This window comes from Cydia fagiglandana, chromosome 10 (genome assembly GCF_963556715.1).
Source record: "Cydia fagiglandana chromosome 10, ilCydFagi1.1, whole genome shotgun sequence".
Classification (NCBI taxonomy): Eukaryota; Metazoa; Arthropoda; class Insecta; order Lepidoptera; family Tortricidae; genus Cydia; species Cydia fagiglandana.
Window position 1 is genome coordinate 1,395,937 of NC_085941.1, and position 23,479 is coordinate 1,419,415.

A 23,479-nucleotide genomic window follows, 5' to 3' on the forward strand; every position below is an offset into this window, starting at 1 on the left:
TTAGGGTTGTCGAGACCTCTGAACATACATAAAAGTGAAATAAAGATGAATTACTACCGCAAATGGTTCATACGATTGCTTTTTATGGGTTTTCTTATGGTTCTTTGGCATGTAGATTTATGTAAATGAAAGATATGGTATTTTATGCAGTTATGCAGATGTTATTTGTAAATTGAGTAGCGTGTTAGTACTTAATTAATTAACCATTGAGTACTTAATTAATTAGCACTATTTCAAATTATTTATTACTGATGGAAGGAAATCGCGGAACATTCTTTGGATTTCAACTATTATGATGGTAATGGGTGATACATATTTGCATACCTACATATATGTAGATTGATATGCAGTTAGTAGGTGATAAAAGGAAATTGTGGTTTTATTATACTACACTTTTGGCTTATAGGATTAGTTAATAGAGGAAAACATTAGCAACACTACAATGGGAATGCTTCCACTTTATGCATACATATATAAATATTTTAGACTAGAGGGAAATTTGGATGCAGTATGTACGAGTAGGTATCACTTTGGAGTACTCAAATCACCTAAATAGTACATCATTGTATTCAGGCTAACTATATTTAAATCTGTGTCTAATTAAACCCATGCATTATAATACTTGGCACACATCTGGAATTTAAATAAAACCATAAATTGTCTCTGGTCAGTCGGTTGGCAACCATAACCGTTTGATATACAAGCCTTAGGTACTCTAGGTACCCTACGCGTTGGTCGAATCAATATCGCACGCAGGGGAGAGCCCAGACTGCAGCGATAAGTGTTTGAAATTCCAGACTCCATCGAGTTAAAGCTAATTTAATAATTCGGATTTATTACGTCTCCTTGATCTTAACACAGCGTTAAATGCGTCTTGTTAAACTTGCTCCAGTGAATAATCAGTCTGAATCAAGATTAAAAAAATATTTTGACGAATTTTAATATTAAAAAATGCTTCAGCAGTCGTTAAATTGAATTTAAAACGTATAAAATTTTAACCGTTAATTAGTCTAGATAAAAAATGCACATTAACACAGATGTTCGAAATCTTAATTGTCTATGCTCGCGACGGACCATAAAGTCTGAGCATAGTTTTTGATGTTACATTCTAGCGCTGAGAGGTCGTTGACACCGTGTTCCGGTGCGTTACTGAGCTATTGATTATTTGATACTGTGGCATTGGCACGCAGATCTCGAGTTAATAAATAAGTGGCCTACCTATCCAATAACATCGGTTCTATACTTCTCCGTCGATGACGGTCCCTATTTTTACAGTAAATTTTTATATGGATCTATCACGCAAAATACCTATTTGAAGACATTTCATGGAAGTTTAATAATAAATATAAACTTTAAAAGTTTTTACGTCGGACAACATATAACTTAATATTAGGTACATAATACATAACAAAACAAATTCAATACAATAAGGTAAAACAAAAGAAATTAAATATTTTTCAATAGTAGTTTTAGGGTAGGTTTTAGGTTGTTATTTAGAAATATAACATTTAATTAAGCAATAAATTTAAGGTAAAATCACATTTCTTCAATTATTTTTAAAATTAAACCCAACCAAGAGAAACTTGACTGTCATAGTGACCATCATCCGACACGAGAGAGGTATAATGTTCTAAGAAAACAATATATGTATTAAATTATTAATAATTAATTAAATTAATAAATTTAAGAAAAAGTATTGACCTGAAATTAATGAAATATCTAGTGTAATTTTGTCATTCGCGTAAGAATACTGCTGTTTTCACCTTTACACAACATAAACGTTTCACGTGCGTTTCTCTATTTACCTACCGAATTGTAATAAACAGGTAGGTACTTTAACATAAGCCTATCCCACTTCTGATGCGACATGTTTTGACTCGAACATGAAATACAGCACGCTCGTGGTTCAGACAATACAACGTTAGTCGGGAATGCAAATTCTATTCATTTTCGCTTTCGCAAATACTATGGTTAAATACCAATGTATTAATGAGGTTTTGAGCTTAATGCCAGTTGTTTTGTACGCGAAAGTTAGGTGGTGTTTTATTCTTGCCTGTTTAAATTTCTAGAAAGTTAACTTAGACCAACAACTTGAGTTTCTTCTATTGTGATCCACTGATAATATATGTTAAGGGTGGTTGTCCAATGTCATTGCGTCGCACTCTCATTAAAGCAAAATGTGAGACGCAATACACATTGGACAAAGAAATTTGATAAGTGGAATTACCTACAATTGCAAGTCCAACTTTTCAAAATAATCATGAGGTTTATTTAATACACGACATAAACGGTCTAACGTTCAGCAAAAGGATTGACAATTACTGCCCAAAAATTCGGTACCAGCAGGGGTTACTTTGATTTTGTGGGGTGACATTGGTCAACGATTATTAAACTATAAGAAATTGGTTTTTGAACTAATTTAATAACCTGTTTGGCCAACTCTACAGAAATTCCTTAAACTATTAGAAGTTTTAAGAATTGTTTTTAGTATCTCACTTTACTTTTTAGAAACTGTACTTACAGGCCAATTCGAGTTTTAGGTAGTTATTGAATCTGTTTCCGATATGTTAGGTAGCGTCAAAAGCAACATTTTATTGATAAAATCAATACGCTTTTGGTCCAACATTTTGGTTGACCAAAAGCGTATCTTTTAACACTGACAGATCACTATCATATCGGAAACAAATCGACTATCGAGTAACTCGAATTGGCCTATTAATTTTTGTAAAGAATCAGTGTAGGAAGCGAACTTCCTTCGCCACTAATTGTTATGTTTATGAATGACTGAGGTTGCTGGCGTTCACAATGGATGTTATGGGCCCTTCTTCATAGCTGCCGCATTCCTGTCCTATTAGCCATACAGATATATATGCTACAATAAGTGGTATTTTATAGTTTACCCTAGCTTAATTCCCTCGGGGTTAAGGTGGTGAATAGTTATAAGTGTTTTTTATGTAAGTACTAACATAGGATAGGATGTAAGTTTTTCTGGTTAGCTAACAAAAATATGGATCTCATGGTCTGAAATAAACAAATTTTATTTTTTAATTTAAATTTAAAGTTAAGTTAAGTTACCCAAAGGGTAAAAACGGGACCCTCAGTCTCACACTTAGCCTTATGTTGATGCGAATTCTTGTCGGTATTGTCTTAACATATTTTTAGATTAAGTACTTCTAATACACTTGTTTATTTTCTTCCTACATCTCAGGCAGAGATGGGCATTAATCGATTAACTTTTTAATCGACTAATCAATCGATTAAAAAAGTTAATCGTCAAAATTAATCGGCGATTAATTTAATCGCGATTAATTTAGTCGACCTAACATATGATTGAAATTGAATTAATCTTAATATTAATCGATTAAATTTCTCGATTAACTCTCGATTGAAAGTAGACAGGTGGTCATTTTTGTATGTAACTAAAAATCAAAACTTCTTGCGTACACATTAAAAACCATTCCAGTGTTATAAATGTGCTTCAATAATATAAGATGGTTACATTGGTTACTATAATAATGCGGATAACTTAGCGCGGCATCTCTAGGTAAGGGTTTAGGGCTTGTAGCGCAGGCATAAAAATTAGAAAGAGAACGACGTATGTGTATGAAAGAGCAAACACATTATTTACCTCTTATCAGTTGTTTTCTATAAGGTTTCAACTTGTCAATGCAGTAATTACTTACTACTTACATCGAACGGATAATATCCTATCGAAGACGGTCGAAATTAATAGTCTCCAAGTGAACATACATAAAAATTCGTCTGTTACTTATATTATTTATAAATGTTTCAGACGAATTAGGCACCTCGTCCTTTTTTTTTAAGTCGGTTAAAAAGACCATATGTATTGCTAAAATTAATCGAGAGAAAATTAATCGAACTAATTAATCGATTAAAAAAATTAATCGCCGGTAATTAGTCGACGATTAATTTAATCGTGACAATATTAGTCGGAGCTTTTCGACTAAAATTAATTAATCGTCACTTTTAATCGTTGCTCGCGATTAAGTTTAAGATTAAGATTAAGATTAATTTTAATCGTTAATCGTCAGTCGATTACATTTTGCCCAACTCTGATCTCAGGCATATGCCTCCGAGCCCCAGCATCTCAAATTATGTCGTTATTGAACCCATATCTGCAAATCAAAAGGCGTGTCATAATAACACGCGGGCTTTAAAATATTCTATGATGTCATAACAACTGATGTTTGATCCGAACACTCGAAAAAAATATGGCATGATGTCCGGTATCATTCAAGCCTAATCTCGCAATGGGCGAGGCACAATGTCAAGCGTTTGGATTTATATCAGCCAGTATCATAAAAATATCCAACTGTAATAGGTATTTTTGCACGAAGTTTTGTTTTAGTAAGTTGTAATTTGTAGCATGTATGGTATCTTAGAAGTGGTGGCCGAGTGGATATGACGTCTGATTTTCAATCCGGAGGTCGCGGGTTCAAATCCTGGCTCGTACCAATGAGTTTTTCGGAACTTATGTACGAAATATCATTTGATATTTACCACTAGCTTTTCGGTGAAGGAAAAACATCGTGAGGAAACCTGCATCTGCGAAGAAATTCAAAGGTGTATGTGAAGTCCCCAATCCGCATTGGGCTAGCGTGGGGACTATAGCCCAAGCCCTCTCGCGCATGAGAGGAGGCCTGTGCTCAGCAGTGGGACGTATAAAGGCTGAAATGATGATATTGATGATGATGGTATCTTTCTCATTTTAGCGTTTATCCCAGTTGCGTGTGGTAGGTATATTGAACCTGTACCGGTGTGTGTGTGTGTGTGTGGAATTGTAGAACAAACATTGAACTGTCAAAGGCGTTATAATCGCTAGCGTACCGTACTGCGCAGCGCCTTTTAGCTCAAAACAAGCCGACGTCTAGACCACTCAACCAGTAACTTTATTGTTCAATATACTTAATATAACTTTATTAATAGACGTTGTTTTTGTCCGTCTTTTTCGTTTATCACTAAAGTTTACAAATTACAATTAAATACGTAGGGGCTAGGTTACAAGAGATAAAACCTGCAAATGACCATAATAGGCCCGAAGCAATAGCGTTTTACGTATGGTAATGTTACATGAGTACCGAGATGAATCCACTCAAGCCTAAACGGGTGCATCATGTATTAAACATAAGTCGTGATTGTCGATAGATGCTCGTCTATGGAGTCTAGTCTGCAAGGCTAGCTGTCCTAGTTGACGAGTTTACAAAGCATGTTACATTACAAGTTACTATCGTTGTACAACATCAGAGAACTAAAGATACGTATTTGTATTGGCTATTCAGGAATTCTCGCTAAAAAAGAACGTGTATAAATACTAGCCATTATTGAGTTGGAAGATGGCTGCGTTTCCACTAGAGAATACATAGCGAGAGCGAGGGACGCTGTGTTTGTTATCAATAGAATCAACTTCATTTACCTATTCGCGCGTAGGGCAGCTCTAGTAGACGATATTCTATTGGTTCTTAACAAACATCCCTCGCTACGCATCTCTGGTGGAAACGCAGCCTAAAAAGGGAAATAAAGTAGGTATCATAATGATAGAAGCAGACGGAATAATGTATAAAGAAATAATGAAAGCACTGGTATCCACATATGCGAAGTGCATAGGTCGGAAGGAAACTGAGATCCGTTTAGTGTTAAAAGGTTTCTTCCGCTATAACTAATAAAATAACATATGTAGGTACTAATAAATACCTAGTGTACACGTAGGAAGGTAATAGGTACATTTTTATGCATATAAGGTAACTAGTGTAACTACTGCTATATAAAGAAAACTAATTACCTATGCTAAGAAATTGCACTTGTAACAGAAAATAATTTTAGTAATTTGCTCAACCTTAGGTAAGATACAAATTTTCGGTCAACTTTTTACGGTTTTCTCAGAACCTGAACCTACTTACATAAAATTGTAGACACAAAGGAACTCGATGCATCGATTTCTTTGTGCGACGAAGTGCGTGTCTTATCTCGCTGGTTGTAGAATTTTAAACAGCCGGGTATAATGACATTTTTATCGGCGGTGACCATTCGGAACACATTGGACTGTGAACTAATGCGTACTTTGTGTGTACCATTAATGTAAGTAGCTGTTGAAGTGTACAAAATGATCTCTGCTACAAATAGTCTGAAGAAAATTTGAGTAGCTAGCTTTAATAAATGTTAGTATAATAGCATTGAACCCACCTTAAAACATATAAAATTAATTATTAAATGATCAAATCCATATATGATGTAAACAATATGAAATAACTTTAATCCGTTTTTAGGTCCGATCAATGTAACCCCTATTCAAAGTAACCCCGATTAATTGTACCTACCAATCTAAAAATAAAATAAGTATTGAGTACTCCATTGCCGTTGACTGCGTTATGTTAGTTAGAATATTATGTGTTTTCCTGCACCAGCACAAAACTTCGACCCGGAGCGTTCAATCGATCCAAAGTCGTGGCAACAGCCGGTGTGCAGATGTTTCTTGTATAAGATTTAGTACTCGATATGTCTGAAATTCTGAATCCGTATTCAATTGCCTTTGTGTTGTAAAAGATATCAATGTTTCAATGTATTGTTTTTTAAAGTTGACTCAGACTTTTTAGCAACTTTATCAGACGTTTTAGCAATCTTAATCATATATACTTGTACCTTTCAATTTGATAAGGGATTTCCAGAATCAATGAAACAGCGATAAGCCGAGTCAGTTTTATCTAGAGCCGTAATGTATAAACAACCTGTCGTAAATGTTCCAACTACTTTGTTTTGAAAACACGTAATTTTGGCTCGGGATTTAGCTACAAATTTTCTAATTTCAATAATATTGAAGAGGATTTTATGTAATTTTCGTGATTTTGAAACTTTATTTTCTAGTCCAATGGTCCAAACTGATCGATATTAGTTTTACATGCATATTCAAGAACCAAGTAAAACGGGGTGACTTTAACTTGCAGATAAAGACTCAAGATGCATATTTTAGCTTTGACAATAAACAAGTCTTATTTTGCTGTCATATTATTTTTGTCACCTCCAACGATACGCCGATTGTGATGACTCATGGCTCCCTCATCGTTACGCCCTAAAACCTTTTTTCTAAAGCCCAATCCATTCAATCCAACTCAAAAAAAATCTAGTGCGGTTTGATATCGAAGAAATAATCAAAAATTCTGTCATATTTAATCTTTGACATCACGAGGATAACGAATTTACTTATTTAAAACTTGGTCCTTCCATTTTTCATTCCGCCGCAACACGAAATTAGGCAATCGGACATGTACGTAAAATTGAGTGACTTATACGGCAGAGTACGGCAGTTTAACCTACTTGTAGCGATTGCGCGCCATCTTGGGCGTGAAGGCGGTTCAGTATCCAGGGTTAGGTCGCAGATGGCGGTCCTTGTTGCAGGAATGCGTATTAATAGATGCAAGGTCAGGTCGCCTTGTGGCTTGCGGTAGAACACGCATGTCAGTGCAGTCTTATTTGTTAAGAGATGAACAAGATCTGAAAATAGATTCGCGGCGCCGGTTGAGACTTTGGATTCTGATTTTGAATATTTAATCTTCGCGCTTGCAAAATAAAAATAACTAAGACTGTTTCACTTACAGTAGTGTTTTGATGTTTTTTTCTACATATTTTAAGCCTGCCAGCGTTTCAATGCAGCCCACACTGTGCGTATGCGTCGATTAACGGTAAAAAATGGCGACGAGAGTTGTCATCCCAAATAAAACTCACACCATATAGAATCTGATTTTTAACGGACAGATTGACTCACAATAAAATTGTTGGCGTGACTATAAACATATTGACTAATCAGTACAAATCGACCTGTAACGAATGAGTCTGTTTATATTATAACATAACGGCTTTAAGTATGAATACTTATGGCATGTTTTATTTTATTAAGCACACGATTGAGTCACTTTCGTGTTGGCGCCGCGTAATGAACGTTGTAAATCAGCAAAAACGGTACAGCGAGGCCAGCGATCTGCTTACGGTGAAATTTTAATAACTTTTAACTTTCTACGGTGCATGACTCACCGTCGGTCGTTGTACCGGCCAGACTGTATCGTATCGATCCGCTGATTTTTAGCTATTGTTGTTTAATCACGAGGGTTTTGGAAGCACGGGAATTTAGCGAAAGTTCATGCTGGTTTTTGGATAGAGATCAAATCTGATAACTACATCAAAGTAGTCAACATCGAATACCACAATGCGACCTAACAAATTTAAAGACAGTATTTTACTTTTATGGTTTTGTTACGTGTTTTCTCTTCTATGTAACATCGCTACTACGAGTAAGTCGTTAAGCGTTTTTGGGTGCAAGCGTGACTAAAGTAGAAAACACACCAAAATGCTCATATCATTGTTTTCTAACATCCGTGAATTGTAGGTTAACATCAGCAGTGTTCTCGCACTCTCTAAGCTTCACGCGCTGCTAGTTTAAGATAATTCATCCGTATAAAACAAGTCTTAGATAGTATCGCGTTTAAACGCCATATGGTGTTCTTACAAGGGTGTCCCACGACACGACGAAATACTTTCCTTTTAGGGTAGAGACAGACATGACCATTAATGTTGAGTTAATCCACAATAGCCCGTTGATTCGGCGCCAGATGGTCAGAGGAATTCGACCTGGTAAACTGAAGTTGTGTCTGCCAGGAATAGAAATTTCTATTTGGGACTAGACTGGAATTACAGCGGAGTGAAATGTCTAGATTCAGATTCAGACACTGACGAGAAGTTTGTTCCTATTCCTTGAAAATCTAGAAGTGTGAATACCTACATTTAATGGGATTAGGTAGATTATGATGCGCAGTGACTTCCAAAAATACGTTTTTTACACCATATTGATGAATATCGTGTCGTCAAAATATTTTCTTTTTTTGCTTACCTAAGTCACCCCGTTAATTTAACTACGGTAGCAGGTTAATGGAAACCATGTATGAAAGAAATTAAAAAAAAACCGGCCAAGTGCGAGTAGGACTCGCGTTTCTAGGGTTCCGTACATAAGTCCGACTAACGCTTGACTGCACATTTCTAATAGGTTTTCCTGTCATCTATAGGTAAAGAACTATTTTGAGTATTTTTTTCAAAATTTTGGACCCAGTAGTTTCGGAAATAAAGGGGGGGGGGGAATGGTCATGTTTTGGCTATTTTCTTAAATAACTTCGAACCTATGTATTTTAAAATTATACATATAAAAAATATGTCCATCTTTAGGTCACTAATTTGCATATGTGTATCAAATTTAGACTTAATTGGTCCAGTAGTTTCCGAGAAAATAGGCTGTGACAGACAGACGCACGAGTGATCCTATAAGGGTTCCGTTTTTTCCTTTTGAGGTACGGAACCCTAAAAAAAAATAAACATTACGCTTTATCCTTTTTTTAATGCCTCATGTAGGTGTAAAGCGGATTATTTCTTGATACATTCACCGATGAATCAAGAATTCGAGGGTTAGCGGAGTGAGTCAACTAGAGACGTAAAAAAAAGAAAAATAAAAATGACGCATTCCACTCCGTCCACTTTTAATGATTTTGTATTTACTTAAATTAAAAATTGTCTCGGCTCCAGTAAAATTTCAACAGTCTTAGTGACGCAAACAAGTCAAATGCAATTAAAGTTTCCAATGACAGCTGTTGAAATGTGCGTGTTTTTTCTGTGAATAAATTAATTAAAAATTTCGATTATACAGGAAGATTTTTTCACCATACAAGATGGCGTGATCGTCTCTTCCGTACGTTTAGTGGATTACGCGGATTGGAAAGTGCATGTGCAAATGATTTTTTTTGCATGATCACAGAATTTCGCAACATGGCGCGTCAAATTAACGTCTGAATACTGTCTGTCTAAATTGAAGACACGCGAATTTAACACGTACTAAATATACGAATTTTACTGTCAAGTGGTGTTTAAACAAATGGGGGCCTAACCAAGAAGGCAATTGTTGATAGAAAACGTCCATTTTCAATTATATGTATAAAAATAGACAAGTGACTTTTCGTAGCAATTGTCATTCAGCTACATTATCCTTAGTTTGGCATTTATCGATGTATGGTCGTCTTGGCTAGGCCCTGACGAAGACCTAGTGATGAAAATCTATTGTAAATATTAACCATCAGTAAAACTATGGCGGATAGCCGCCAGGGTACCGCCACAGTCATGTCGTCAAGACAGTCACCGAACACCGCCTTTCACGCTCTAACGCCTTGACATACGTAGATAGTCGTGAGATGTGAATTGTGTCAATTGTGGATCAATAAAAACCTTGGATCTGATGTTTTCGATGGATCCGAACATAAACTTAATCGCTGGAATTCGAATTTATGTTTACTTAGCTGTTGGACTACGAGTATGCGTGCGACTGACATATGTGATTCACATGTAGGTACGTACGTTGACCGGGGGGTAACATTCCCTAATGTTAAATGCCGATAGACTAAGCTACAGTCTCGTGATGCTATTTAAAGCCAAGAGAAACACTGTTTTTTACATCACTAGGTATTTTAACAAAACGTGACACAATAGAAGGCAGTGCGATAATGGCAATATAAATTTCTAATATCCGGCCGCGATGGGAGATGGATGACTTCGTTTGAAATAGCCCCATGGGATGGTTCAAAGTAACCCCGGGACTCGATTAGTATATTTTTTTATAGTTTATATATTATGTACTATAAAAATTGTCTATTTTTATAATGTATTTAAGTACTTACATGTATCTAAGAGGTAGTGGCCGAATGGATATGACGTCCGACCTTCAATCCGGAGGTCTCGGGTTCATATCCTGGCTCTTTCCAACGAGTTTTTCGGAACTTATGTACGGAATACCAAGGTTTCGGAGAATAAAAACAGCGAGAAATTCAAAGGTGTTATTGTAAAGTTCCGTAAAACATTGTACCAGCGTGGGGACTAGCCTTTCGCGTATGAGTTTAGGTATGTGTCCAGCAGTGGGACGTAAATATCCTGAATTATTATAAAATTTATATATTGTCGGTAGGCACCTACTTTATAAAATAAAATACGCATGCGCGAAACTCAGCAGAGCGAGACACGAGACCGTGACACGACAGTGCAGCAGGGTTGCCACTCCGCTAATTACGAGATAATTAAACGAGGGTTGTTCCATGTCGGCATAATCGTTGGGTTTAATGTGAAGAGCAGATTTACATCTCTACAAAGCGGTAGATGTCAACGGAGATTTTAACCATGAGCTTTACATTTTATTGAAGTTTGCTGCCTCAAAGATTCCTAGCTAAAGTCTATTAGGCTTGCTGTGATATGACATTTAATCGGTTTGAGTAAGATTTTATGTAATACCTATTATTTTATTCACTACTTATTTTAAATGCCGCTTTTATGTTAAGGTTACAGATACAATTAGCGTTTATCGTATTTTTGTTGTATAAAATGCATGCAAAAGTGATAAATCAATAATATACCTACACTATTTCCTGTCACAGAACATAGTGATATTTACAAGTAAATCCAAAATCAACATAAGGACGGCACGGCTTTACCTACTTTTTTTATGTAGTATTTCTGCATTTAGCACTTGAGCGTAAGAGGTACCTTTCGGCTTTGTAAATGAACCACCTAGTTTTCAGCTTTGATTCCGACTCTCCGCATTTTGTATGATTTAAATAACAAAAATCTTTATTACAATTACAATAAAAATATAAACACTTGCTTACTTTAAAGATTATAATGTACCTCTACCAGTTGCTGTCAAACGAGTATTGAAATATAATCTCTTCTTCCCGGTCATTACCCTTCGATTCGCATTACACATCATTGTTTATGAATGCGAAGCAGGACTGCATCGCAGATTCCAAGCGTATTTGCTTGGGATTGTCCAATTTAGTACAATTGGATAAGTGCACAGACTTAAACTGTTAGCTATTATTTTTGCGATGAAGCTATAATATATATCATTGCTTCTTTTGTCATATGACTAACCAAGTTAACCACCGCGTCTTATATCCTTTGCTTCACAGGAAAAGAAAACTAACTGAACAAAGATATCTCTTTTGTTTTGTGTTGTCTAAAAAAATGTTACGCGAAAACACTTAACAATAGTACCTACTGAAAACATAAGGCGCACATAACATAATCTTTTAATAACGGTTCAAACGGCTGACAATTTTGACATTTTTATCATAACATAACAACAACTACCTACTTACTGAAGCAATGTCAAGTCCAATTCCGGACTCAAAAATAAAATCAAATTGTTACAAACAAAACATTCAATTCTTAACCAATTCTTCGAGTCCAAAGGATTTAGGAATCTCTATCGACAAGAAGTATAAAAATGCAACGTACCACGTATAATTACCGTCAACCGGGGTGAATAGGGACGGCTGAAATTGTCAGGTAAATCACATTTTTAGTTTTGTCCTATTCACCCCAGCCGTCCCTATTCACCCCGGTTGACGGTACCAGTTTTTAAATGTCATTGCCAGACGCACTTAAGGTGACAACCCTGGAAACCTAGATTCTAATTTTTCTGGGTCCCATGGCATTGTTCTGTTGTAAACTAGATCCCAAGTGATGTTATAGGTACCTACCTACTCGTATTATTATAACCTATGTTTTACAAGCAGATATCTCGTTTATTATAAATGCAGTCAGTCCTAAGTATTTTATTACTTATGACCAAGTTTTGACCGCAGTTTTTTGGCGTTATGTTATTTGCTTGAGCAAACTCAAACGGGATTGGTTCCGCAAATAACATTCAAAACAACAGAAATATGATCACGCGGATAACGTGTCCAAATATTTTGAACGTAACCGGTTTTTTTTTTGTGTTTAACGTACTAATATGAAGCTAAACTATAGTGAAACACATTTAACTTGTCAGTAGAAAAAGGCGCGATTTTCTATGGAAAGTCATGAAACCCTTCGCGCCTACATTTTTGGAAAAGGGTCTCAGCAGTGGCGGATTTCCCATAAGGCACAGTAGGCCCGGGCCTAGGGCGGCAAGATATTAGGGGCGGCAAATTGTGACAAAAAATTCGCTGATGATAACAAAAAATAACTCAAAATTAGACCAGGCAACAAATTCCCAAAAAAGTACCTATAGAGGGAAATGGAAATGCAACACAATTTTTGACTTTGTACCTATTTTTATTTGAACTATCTAGGAGGTGAACATATCAAAAGTCCTCGGCCGTAGCCCTTGAGCCAGGGGAAGAGAGAGGTCTCCGAAACTGCCGGACCAATTAAGTTGAAATTTGGCACACATATGTAAGTTTGTGACCCAAAGATGGACGTAACGTAAATAATAGTACATTGTGCAACATGGGGCGTAAGTTGAATATTGCAAACGAGAGTAAGTTAAATCGCGACGGCTTGCCGGAGCGATTTATAGGCTCGAGTTTGCAATATTATTACGCCCCGAGATACACACAGTGTTTTTCCTTACACTTGCGATACAAAAAATAAGTTTAAAGACAAAAAACTGTTAATTATGGCACTGGAAACTTAATAACTCCCTAGGGAAAACGAATTTTCTATAACTCCCGCTACGCCTACGTGCAATTCCACATTTACTGAGCGAGTGTGATGAAAATGAATTTTAAATATGGCCTCCATATTTTGGGGGGTAAATGAGAAAATTTAAAAATAAAGTTCTTCAAACTATATCGTGTTACATATCAAATCAAAGAGCTCATTCATTGTAAGAATCGCAGATTTTTTTTATAATTTTAGGATAAATAGTTTAGCAGTTATTCAAGAAAATAGTTTTTAATGTTTTTGTAGGTACATGAAAGTCAATGTTATTGGTAAAACTGTCACTTAAAATGAATAAGTATTTGCTTATTTTTTTCATAAAACCTATGTTCCTATGATCATGTCACGGACGTATAGTTTCTAAGATATAATAAGCGAAAAACCGGAATGTGACCTTCAAACCAAACCCCCCAACTTTTGATATGTTCACCTCCTAACGAGTCCAAAAAAGTTACTAAGTAAAAAAAAGTGTCCCAAGCATTTCCCTCTATAATATATCTTTCCGTTGCCTGATCTAAATGTAGTCAATATGAAGGGTGCTGATACTGAGAAAGGGGCGGCTACAAGGCTTGGGGCCTAGGGCGGCAAAGACTGCAAATCCGCCACTGGGTCTCAGATGAAATCTCCGGATGTAGGTAGGTAAAATCAATCAAAATAAAGTACGCAAGAAAAAATATTATAGCCACGGTCCGCTCTCACACGTCGGGTCGACAACAATGTCCGACAAATTTCGTATTCCACGCGTACCACAGCACAACATACTAAGTAGCTAATATTTATGGCTGGAACGCCCTTTTTGATCAATGAGTCATATGTCTTTGCTTTATATAATTCATACAATTTAAAAAAATAACAAGGGTTTTTTTTCGTTGAGCTCCTCCATTTTGAAAGCTTATAAAACGCCCGGGTCATAAAGCGGCTTTTCTTGGCTACGTCACATATTGCTCGCCATAATAATTTAAATTAGTATAATTAAAGTTGATGCGTTCGTATTGTTATTCCATAAGTGGAATTATAATGACTACTAAAAAGGTGCCATCAGAACAGGTCAATGACATCGTAATAGGCAGGTATTGTATTGTTTTTGTTTAGTTAGCTCGCTTCATCTCTCTTTTCTTCAGAGACCTACATATAGGTATGACTCAGAGTTTGCGAAAACATGATGTCGTTTCTTTTTGCATCAAAGGACACTTTTTCTGACTTCCAGATAGAATAAATACACGTTTAGGTCTTTCACTTTATATTGGTTAGGGGTAAGCCCTTACTTTTGATCCATAAGATCCATAGACCGGAAGTGGGACGGCCAAATAAGGCCATACAATTCGGCCTGCGCAAAAAGGAAAATCCTAAGACCTGACCAGACTGTCGACGGCCTTCCGGTTAAAAAGAGACCAAGACTACTTGACTACGAGTTTAAAGTATATCGTCCCATACCAGAATAATTATATTTATTTACAAAAGGACAAAAAATTTAAAGTAAAACAATTCAGGTACTTGCTTCAGCCATCGCAAGGCCCCATCATAGTTTTCACCGGCTGGTTGTAATAGTACGGGTCCGGTTGGGGTCCGACGCGGCTCATCTGGTCGCGGAACAGGCGGTACACCTTACCGGTCCGCGGGGCGCCGACGCTGCCGAATGGCGTGTCTTTGAGACGCCAGCCATAGTCCCAACCGCTTGTTTCGGCGAAATAATATCTAAAAAAACAGAAGATAATTGTGTCTGGTCTAATATCTACACCAAGATTTTGACATCACATATTATCCAAAATAAATAATCGCTAAGATGATTTGGATAGGAGATACGAGCTGTTCCTTAGAGTTGGCCTAAAGGCGCTTAGCCCCGGCCTTTTCGAGATTGCATACACCCATACACCTGAAGAAATTTGGATGAGTGCCGCCGTGATTCTAGTGGCAAAGGGATTATGGCATCCGCCGTGAATACTAAGATCGCAGATTCGTTCATTTTTGCCCTAGGCTGGGCAGTGGGGGTCTTGTAATAGTTAGTATTAATTACCTGTCCTCTGGCTTAATCTTCTCCCTATTCTTAAGATACACCAATCGCCCAAAGAACGGTTTCGGTTTAAACAAAATCTCCGTATGCGCCGGATCCACGGGCTTCATAATCGGATCCAGACTGAGATCAGTGTCCGGCCGGCCGAGTCTCGGATCTTTCTTCGGATCCCCGAGCCCTACGGCCGGTATCGAGTGCTCTTTCCTCAAAGATTCTATGCCGGGGATAGTTTTAGTGTCGCGGATAGGTGTGCGGCGGCGATTGTATCCTGACGTTACGAAGTCGCGTGTTGTTGCAGCTAGGGAGTGAGTAAAGGCAGCTTTTTATTTGAGAACAACGTATATAACGGGCTAGCGTGTAGGTACCTACTTACATTAAAATCGTAACTTATAGTGTTTACCAACGGAAAACAGGCCATCAGTTGAGTTCCTTTTCCTGGGCTCACCTACTGGGAATTTGAATCTCAAGATAGTTTAAACAAAATCGACTGCCATTTCTTCTAACTCAAAGGGGTAGGCCTACTGACTCCATTCGTTACAACAAAAAAAGTTTAAAATGCTTAATTAAGCAAGTTGAAAGAGCATAACATACTTATATTCAGTATGTATTCATGAAAATCAGGAAATTACGCATTACTTCTTAATCTCCGGTCCGACATTAGGCATGTATTATAGACATGGTAGAACGAATTAAGGGTGATTTCGAATAAGACTGAACTAACTACTTTCAGTACCTATTTAACAGTGGCGTAGCGTGAACTAATGTAGCCGTGGACGACGCCGCATCTGCGAGGCCCTTTTCTTTCACTGTGCCCAAAGGGGCCTCGCACGAGGTCCCCTTGGGGCACGAGGCCGTGGGCGAGGGCCCACTTCGTCCACGCCTGGCTACGCCACTGCTATTTTTTTTATTTTATTTTTTATTATGAATTATTCAAAAACCAAACCTAATCCGCCGATCATATTTTGCTTAATAACATCGATGTCAGTAAGGTTTTTATCAGGCCTTGTAAGAACGGCGGCCTGCTGGAGTTTCTTCTGGTGTAAAGTATTCCATTTCTGTCGGAGCCTCGCTGTCTTCTCACAGCACTCTACGAAGAACTTTATGTAGTCTGGATTCGTGATGTCTGGCTGCGGCATTATTTGGTTTCAAAAAATATATTTAGTTCGGAAAATAACACGAAAATCTGTCGTTGATCAAAATATTCTCTAAGATTTCTGACAGCTGTTCTGCTGTCAAACTATTTTTAGTTTAGACATGTTTTAGGCTTGTTTCCCTCTTTACGACCTTCTTGTGTATAATAAAGATAAAAATGTGGAAGATATAGCCAGCAAATATCCAGTCAAACAAGTTTGTCAGCAGAAAAAGGAGCGACATCCAATTTTTTCTATGGGACGATATTACCCCTAGGCACCTACATTTTTTAAATTTGCTGCTGCTGCTCTTTGCTACTGACGGAAATGGCTCTAGAATATGGAAGAGAAATCATCAAATCGTGAATGAATAGCTTTAAATAATTAGCTTTGGTCTAATTAACTAACTGCTTAAATCAACAAAAATTAACATAAGTAGGTAAAAGAGACAAACAACAGTTACTTATTCGACGCGTATAAGTATTTTAAAAACAATAGCTTGAAAATAAAACATACTGAGCATATTACAAAAGAATGAAACGCAACGGTTAAGCCACTGCACTGAGTCATACCTATGCCGATAAGCGCCCTAGAAGGAAGAATTTTACTAAAAGGCCTTTTAGTCACAAAGGATTTATTGAGTTAATCAGCCGAATTACACGCTCTGTTGATCACAGTGTCTCATCACATGTGTAAAAAGGCTTTTATCAATCAATTATAGATCTTAACGTAATAGCAATAAAGTTTAGTAAAGGTTGCGTGTGTTATTTGGCACTTTGTCGATGACTCAAACATTTCTTCGTGAGAATTCTCGAAACAAAAGACCATTGATCGTTTGACCGATTTAGGTATTTAGTGATGGAGTGCGAGAGCGTATTTTTACTGACTTTAAAAAGGAGAGTAGCACTCTGCTATAACGAAATCTTGTGATTGTTACAGTAAAAAATGGCCTGCTCAGTCGACGCCCCCTCCCTCAAGGACCTGCCAAAGGTGGCCACAGACCTGAAGAGCCAGCTCGAGGGCTTCAACACCAGCTGCCTCAAGGACGTCGACACTAATGAGAAGATTGTGCTGCCATCTGCTGAAGGTTCGTGTCTTTCATTTTAAAAGTAATTAATTAAATATTATTTTATAGGCTACTTGTGTTTACAAAATGCCTGTGCAAACATGACAATATTAAACGGCATAATAAAGGGGTCTCAATTTCGTTGGTGATTAAACTGATTAAAACACGAAGATTGTAGATAAAAAAAGCGCGAAAACCATTTTTGTATGGAAGATTGACCTTTCTTAGCAACATTTTTCTTTTACCTGCGAAAATAGCTTACCAAATTATATTCATAAAGTTACTTTGATAGTTCCCGGTTTTAACGTATCATCACGGACAATTACGGAATAGTCTACAATCTACTGATTTCGAAGAACAACAGGCAACTTTATATTAGTGTTAATCATAAAATATTAATAATAATATAAAACGGATTATTTAAATTGCGACAGACATAGCCCAAGAGAAGATACACACAGCTCTTCTGCAAGGTGTAGAACAGTTTCAAACCTCATCTCTGAGGAAAACAGAGACCGTCGAAAAAGTTGTGCTACCGAACGCACTAGGTACCCTGAGTGGCTGAATACTTAATCTAGAATTCCTAATTTTATTATAGCGCAAGCGTGCTCTAATTGGTTTTGCTTCGCTAAATCATTTTAACTTTTCTCTAACTAATTATAAGCTCCTCTGCAGAATTTATGACCATTTTACATCTGAAGATCATTCACCCGCATTAAATAACTTGTTTTCTGACTTTGTAATGTGTTCGTTGTGAAATCATGAATATAATCACTGTTATCACTAATAACTAGCTGATTTTTAAACACTTCATTTAAGTTGCTCCGTCGTTTTTGCGTTTAAACAGTTCGAAAATCGCGCGAGTGTCGTCAAATTTTAAATTCGGAACTGGAGAATAAAATATTTTGTCTATGATTTTCAGATGTTGCCACAGAGAAAACTCAAAAGTCCCTATTCGACGGCATTGAGAAATTCGATGCCACAAGGCTGAAACACACCGAGACGCAGGAAAAGAACCCGCTTCCTGACAAAGATGGTAATATACATTTACGTTATTAATTTAATACTCTTTTATTTGCACCTGTGCATGAGCACATGCTGGAGGCACCTGTATCAAAGCATTCTAAGCGCCACAGCATTTTAATGTTACTTTCGTTACGTGCCGATAATTGAATTCGATAATTATCACGATGGAAATTTAAAAAAAGTTGAAAAACGTGTAAAGTTAACCGCCATATAGACTTAATTCCATTTATTCGAGTGTTTTATTAAATTTAGCCATTTAATAACCAACGTAAAAATTAAATGTAAGTTAACAGTGAAACTATTAGCAATTTATTTTTTGTTCTAATTTAGTTTCTTTTAATAATGTGATTAGAAAGAGGTTTATGCACAAATCACTTAGTATCGTCGTAAAAGCAACGGAATTCATGTCAAACTCTTGGTTTTCCCAAATTTGTTAATTTTTCCATACCTATAATTTCGACATTGATAGTAACCATCAAATCTTTTTCCCGTTTTAATTAGCGGTGAGCCTAAGGCATCCTTTCACGGTCGTATTTTACCGCTAAGCATTGAATTAAGGTCGTGCAGTCCGATCGCATTGGCAAAGTAAACAATGCTTTTCAATAACGCGATTGATAATAAAGGCCGTCCGAACAAGGGTTAAGCCTTTACCAGGCTGACAGTTGAAAAATGACAATCGAATGTCAGTTTTACTCATCGAAAATAGAACACATGTTTGAAGTACCGTATGCGGAAAATATACCTGTATCCCTTAGCCTGGTAAAGGGTTAAGACGCAATAATAATAATGCAACTAAAAAGCCTATATGCATGGATATTGTATAATTTGCGTGTTAATTTGCGTTTATTGCATTTGCGCTTTTATTTTATTTTTTGCGTTGCACCTTTTGCTTATAACAGTTGTGGCTGCGGAGAAGGCGCACCAAAATCTCCTGGAGGGTGTGGAACACTTCGACAAAGCTCAGATGAAGCACGCAACTACAGAAGAAAAGAATCCCTTGCCGCCACAAGAAGGTTCCTGCTTTGATCTTTTTTGTTTTAATGTACTGAAACTAAACTAAACTATAGAGTTGCACTAACTTTTATTAGAGCGAAGCATATACCCCGCTAGTAATTCCACTAACTGATTCACTGACACAAGAAATACCAAAACGCGAAATAAGCAACTGAGCATGAATCACATGTCATGTTCGTTTTTGAAAAATGCCTTCGGGTTAAAACAGTCAGTGGTTACAGTTTTGTGACTCACCTTGTTTTGTATAGATTGACTTGGATTTAAGTCTGATAGAGTTAGCTCAGATAGGTATATTCGCGTGGGTGATGTGTATGTGAAATCGTTTAACTGTTACAAGTACAAAACATGGAATAAAAAACCGGAAGACTACTAAAATATGAAGACAGTCATATTAAATTATGTTATTTTAGTATGAACGTTGTTTATACTGGATAAAAGCACTTTCATACTTCTTAGAAAACTATTTAATTTTGTTTATTCCTACGATAGACGGTGTCGAGCTATTGACTTCCTTTTGCTTTATATATGTAATGTTTTAAATCTGTAATGAATCCATACAATTTCGATACAAGTCAGATATAATCGTTAGTCAGTCGTTAGATAGTTCCTTTTCGTACAATAGACAGGTAGATAGATATAAAGATAAACACTTTATTCATTCCAACAACATACATTTCCACACAATAGGTCCAGAGTCACATGATTTCCAGACTCAACAAACTAATAGCTTATTATTTCCACAGCTATCGAGGCGGAGAAGGAAAAGAACAAATTCCTGAACGGTATCGAGAACTTCGACCCCACCAAGCTGAAGCACACGGAGACGTGCGAGAAGAACCCTCTGCCGACTAAGGACATCATCGAGCAGGAGAAGACCGCCTAGGCGCTCCACCTCGCTATGTATCTCGCTAGTATCGCCCTTATTTTAAACGTCGACATAAGTTAAATAAGAAACCAAATATAAGTTACATCGACAATGTCCATCGCACACCATAGTGCATTAAGCAAATACCAAAAACGCATTGTAGACATGTGCCAAAACCGCAAAAGCTCTTTAAAAATCTCAAATACCATCGTTGTAACTTATAGTGGTAGTACTGTACAGGCCTGTTTACGCCTTTCTTTTCAGACAGTCTTCCTTTGAAATTACAGCGTCATTTACTGGCAATTTAACCAACAGAGTAATATTTACGGACTTTTATAGGACTGAAGAATAGACGTAAACTGGTTCTTATCATTAGATTTTAAGAACCGAAATTTCTATGTCACTTCTTAATCGTATATTTATCTAATAATAATTGTATTTTATGAGCATTTTATTGTTTAATTTATATTGAAGTGAATAATTAAGTATTAATATCAAGTATTGATTTTATTTTAGTCGAGAACACAGCACTCTAAGATTTTATTACAGTACCAGATTTATTTTAAGCTTTGTGCATGTGTTCTCTATTAAGTTGAAAGATTGTTAATTAAGTACCAATGAAATTCATGCATCATTATATGTGTAAAGTGGCTCTGGTCAATAAAATATTACTAGAATTTTAGTCTCTTGTTGCGTTCGGTTTCAACTAGTAACTTATTTCTTCGTTAATATTAGTGTACGCGTTTTCAGTGTTGCATTAACTTAGAAATAAGCAAAATATCATCGAAATTTGTAGTACTGTATGTAATGATTGTATTTGCTCAACCGTATTTGGAATAAAATATTCCTTATCTAAAAGGCGATTCGTTTTAAGTGGTACATTTTTATAAATCATTTACAAAACAATACATCTTTTTCCAATTTTATATTGTGCTGTAATAATTACAACAATTGTAACCATTTTACCAAAATTTTGTATGTTTTTACAGACGGTGCTTTTTATAAATACAAAATAAAGCGTATTTGCATTTTATTTATAAAAACCTTTTTTTCTAGTAAGTCTTAACAATCAGTGGTAATTTTTGGTTTACAAGCCCGAGTTAATTTGACATAGGTGTGTACTTTCTAAATCTATAAATTGTGTGGACTGGAGTCCAAATTGTATCAAAACGAGTTAGGCTGTGGAGAAAATACATTACAATAATAATAATTATGCACCCGTGAATGGGTTCCAGCAGGTGTTCTACATGACATCAAAGCTCTCCAAACGACCTCTACGTGTTGGATCTATATCCCCACGCAAGCCTTATAAATGACCGGGCTTAAAAACCCGAGAGTTTGTAACGGAGATATTATAATAATAAAATTATAGTTAAGTACAATTTTAAACGTTTAAACCGAATAAACCAATAACACTGGTCTTAAGGTACATCGTCATTGGTCAAACACTTACTACATAGCTTTAATGGCAAAGACAATGATATTAACTATAGTCTGTCAAACAATATTGTCAGCAGAAAAAAGCACGAAATTAAAGTTTTGGGACAACAATTCTCAGCGCCTAATTTTTTTTAAATTTGCCCCTTCTTTCTACTGACGGAAATGGTATAACACACTATATCATTTATATGAAAGACCTGATGTCACCGGCCAGGGGCCCTCGCCACTTTCGCACACAAAGCTTTCGTATAAGCTTGTGACACGGACAAAAAATTTAAAGTCCGACCTAGAATAAGCTGCCTAGACCTTAAATTTAATCCCTTGTTTCATATACATGTATAGCTCTTCAACGACAAATGCTAATTATTGCACTTTTCACGAATAAAATAATAACAACAATATTCAAACATTTCGAACAATAATAATATAAATTTAATTTAATTTATTTTATTTTTTTATTGTTTGTAAGTGTTTTTATATTTTACTTTCATATTATAATTAAACAACTGTACCGCTATTCGGAACCTAATAATAATATTGAGAGTGGCAACACTGTTGTCGGTCGTATTGTCCTTTTCTAGCATATACGTCCCTCTCTCTCCCACACTCCCACCACAGCAGTTTGCTTTTTGGCGGTTGTCGCAAAAACAAATTTCCAACTCATTGGCTTGCTGTTTTTCCATCTGGAAGGTCATGAAGCTAAACTGCTGGTGAGTTTTTGAATTTGTACCCCAGTTTAGCTGACTATATTGAAAAACAGTTTCTAACGGCTTTTGCCGTTCGAAATAAATATTTAAATTTAGTGTCCGTTAAACTATCTAGCAAATAAAAACGATCCGGAATAGTAATGTGTAAGTTTTCAAAGGCTGCCTGCGCGCACCGTGGCTATGCTAATGAAAATACTAAAACACATAATGTTAGAAAACACATCGAGCTGGTAAAGCGTGCACTTGTCACCATTAGAATTTAATTAATATTATACCTACATTAAGTCTCTTCTGAGTCTTATTACTTATTACTTTAAATCTTTGTGTGTCTATAATAACGGTTGAAATTAGGTATAACACTTAACTAAATGGTGATGTGTGGAGGCATACCCTTCAGTTTTCAAGTGATTTGTGTTTTCGAATACGAAAGGATCGGATAGTTAATACGTGTTACGTAGAACCTACGTATTAAGGTAGAAGCTTATAGACGTGTAGGGTTTATCTGTCCAAGTATCTATCAGCAACTTGTCGGTTTATCCCGTTCCGGGTTAAATATAATATTGCAAAATATATTTTTTTTTTGGTAATATACTTGCTGATAAATAACGTGTACCCGCTTAGGAGTCGACGAAGCCCCGCTTCGCGGGGCTTCTATTTCCGCTCTGAGGGACACAAGGTAACGAACAAACCTACATCGCA

General features: G+C 36.4%; 2 protein-coding genes across 5 annotated transcripts in view; one reads left to right on the forward strand and one right to left on the reverse strand.

Moving 5' to 3' along the window:
* Positions 1 to 21,655, forward strand: part of LOC134668133 (thymosin beta) — a 113,217-nt gene extending 91,562 nt beyond the window's left edge. For 2 of the 4 annotated variants that reach the window (XM_063525642.1, XM_063525641.1), the window contains exons 2-6: positions 17,602 to 17,749; positions 18,163 to 18,276; positions 18,651 to 18,764; positions 19,654 to 19,767; positions 20,512 to 21,655. In XM_063525642.1, the coding sequence (XP_063381712.1) occupies positions 17,608 to 17,749; positions 18,163 to 18,276; positions 18,651 to 18,764; positions 19,654 to 19,767; positions 20,512 to 20,651 (624 nt within the window). In that variant the 5' untranslated portion in view covers positions 17,602 to 17,607 and the 3' untranslated portion in view covers positions 20,652 to 21,655. Of the gene's footprint in view, positions 1 to 17,601; positions 17,750 to 18,162; positions 18,277 to 18,650; positions 18,765 to 19,653; positions 19,768 to 20,511 lie in introns of those variants that run through there. The other 2 variants (XM_063525644.1, XM_063525643.1) reach the window with 2 other exon arrangements.
* On the reverse strand, positions 15,019 to 16,671 carry LOC134668279 (uncharacterized). Its single transcript, XM_063525759.1, has 3 exons — positions 16,476 to 16,671; positions 15,536 to 15,851; positions 15,019 to 15,216 (listed from the first exon to the last, which is right to left on the reverse strand). Exons 1-3 carry the CDS (start codon positions 16,666 to 16,668, stop codon positions 15,021 to 15,023), a joined length of 705 nt encoding a protein of 234 aa, XP_063381829.1. The 5' UTR covers positions 16,669 to 16,671; the 3' UTR covers positions 15,019 to 15,020.
* Positions 21,656 to 23,479: the final 1,824 nt, after the last annotated feature.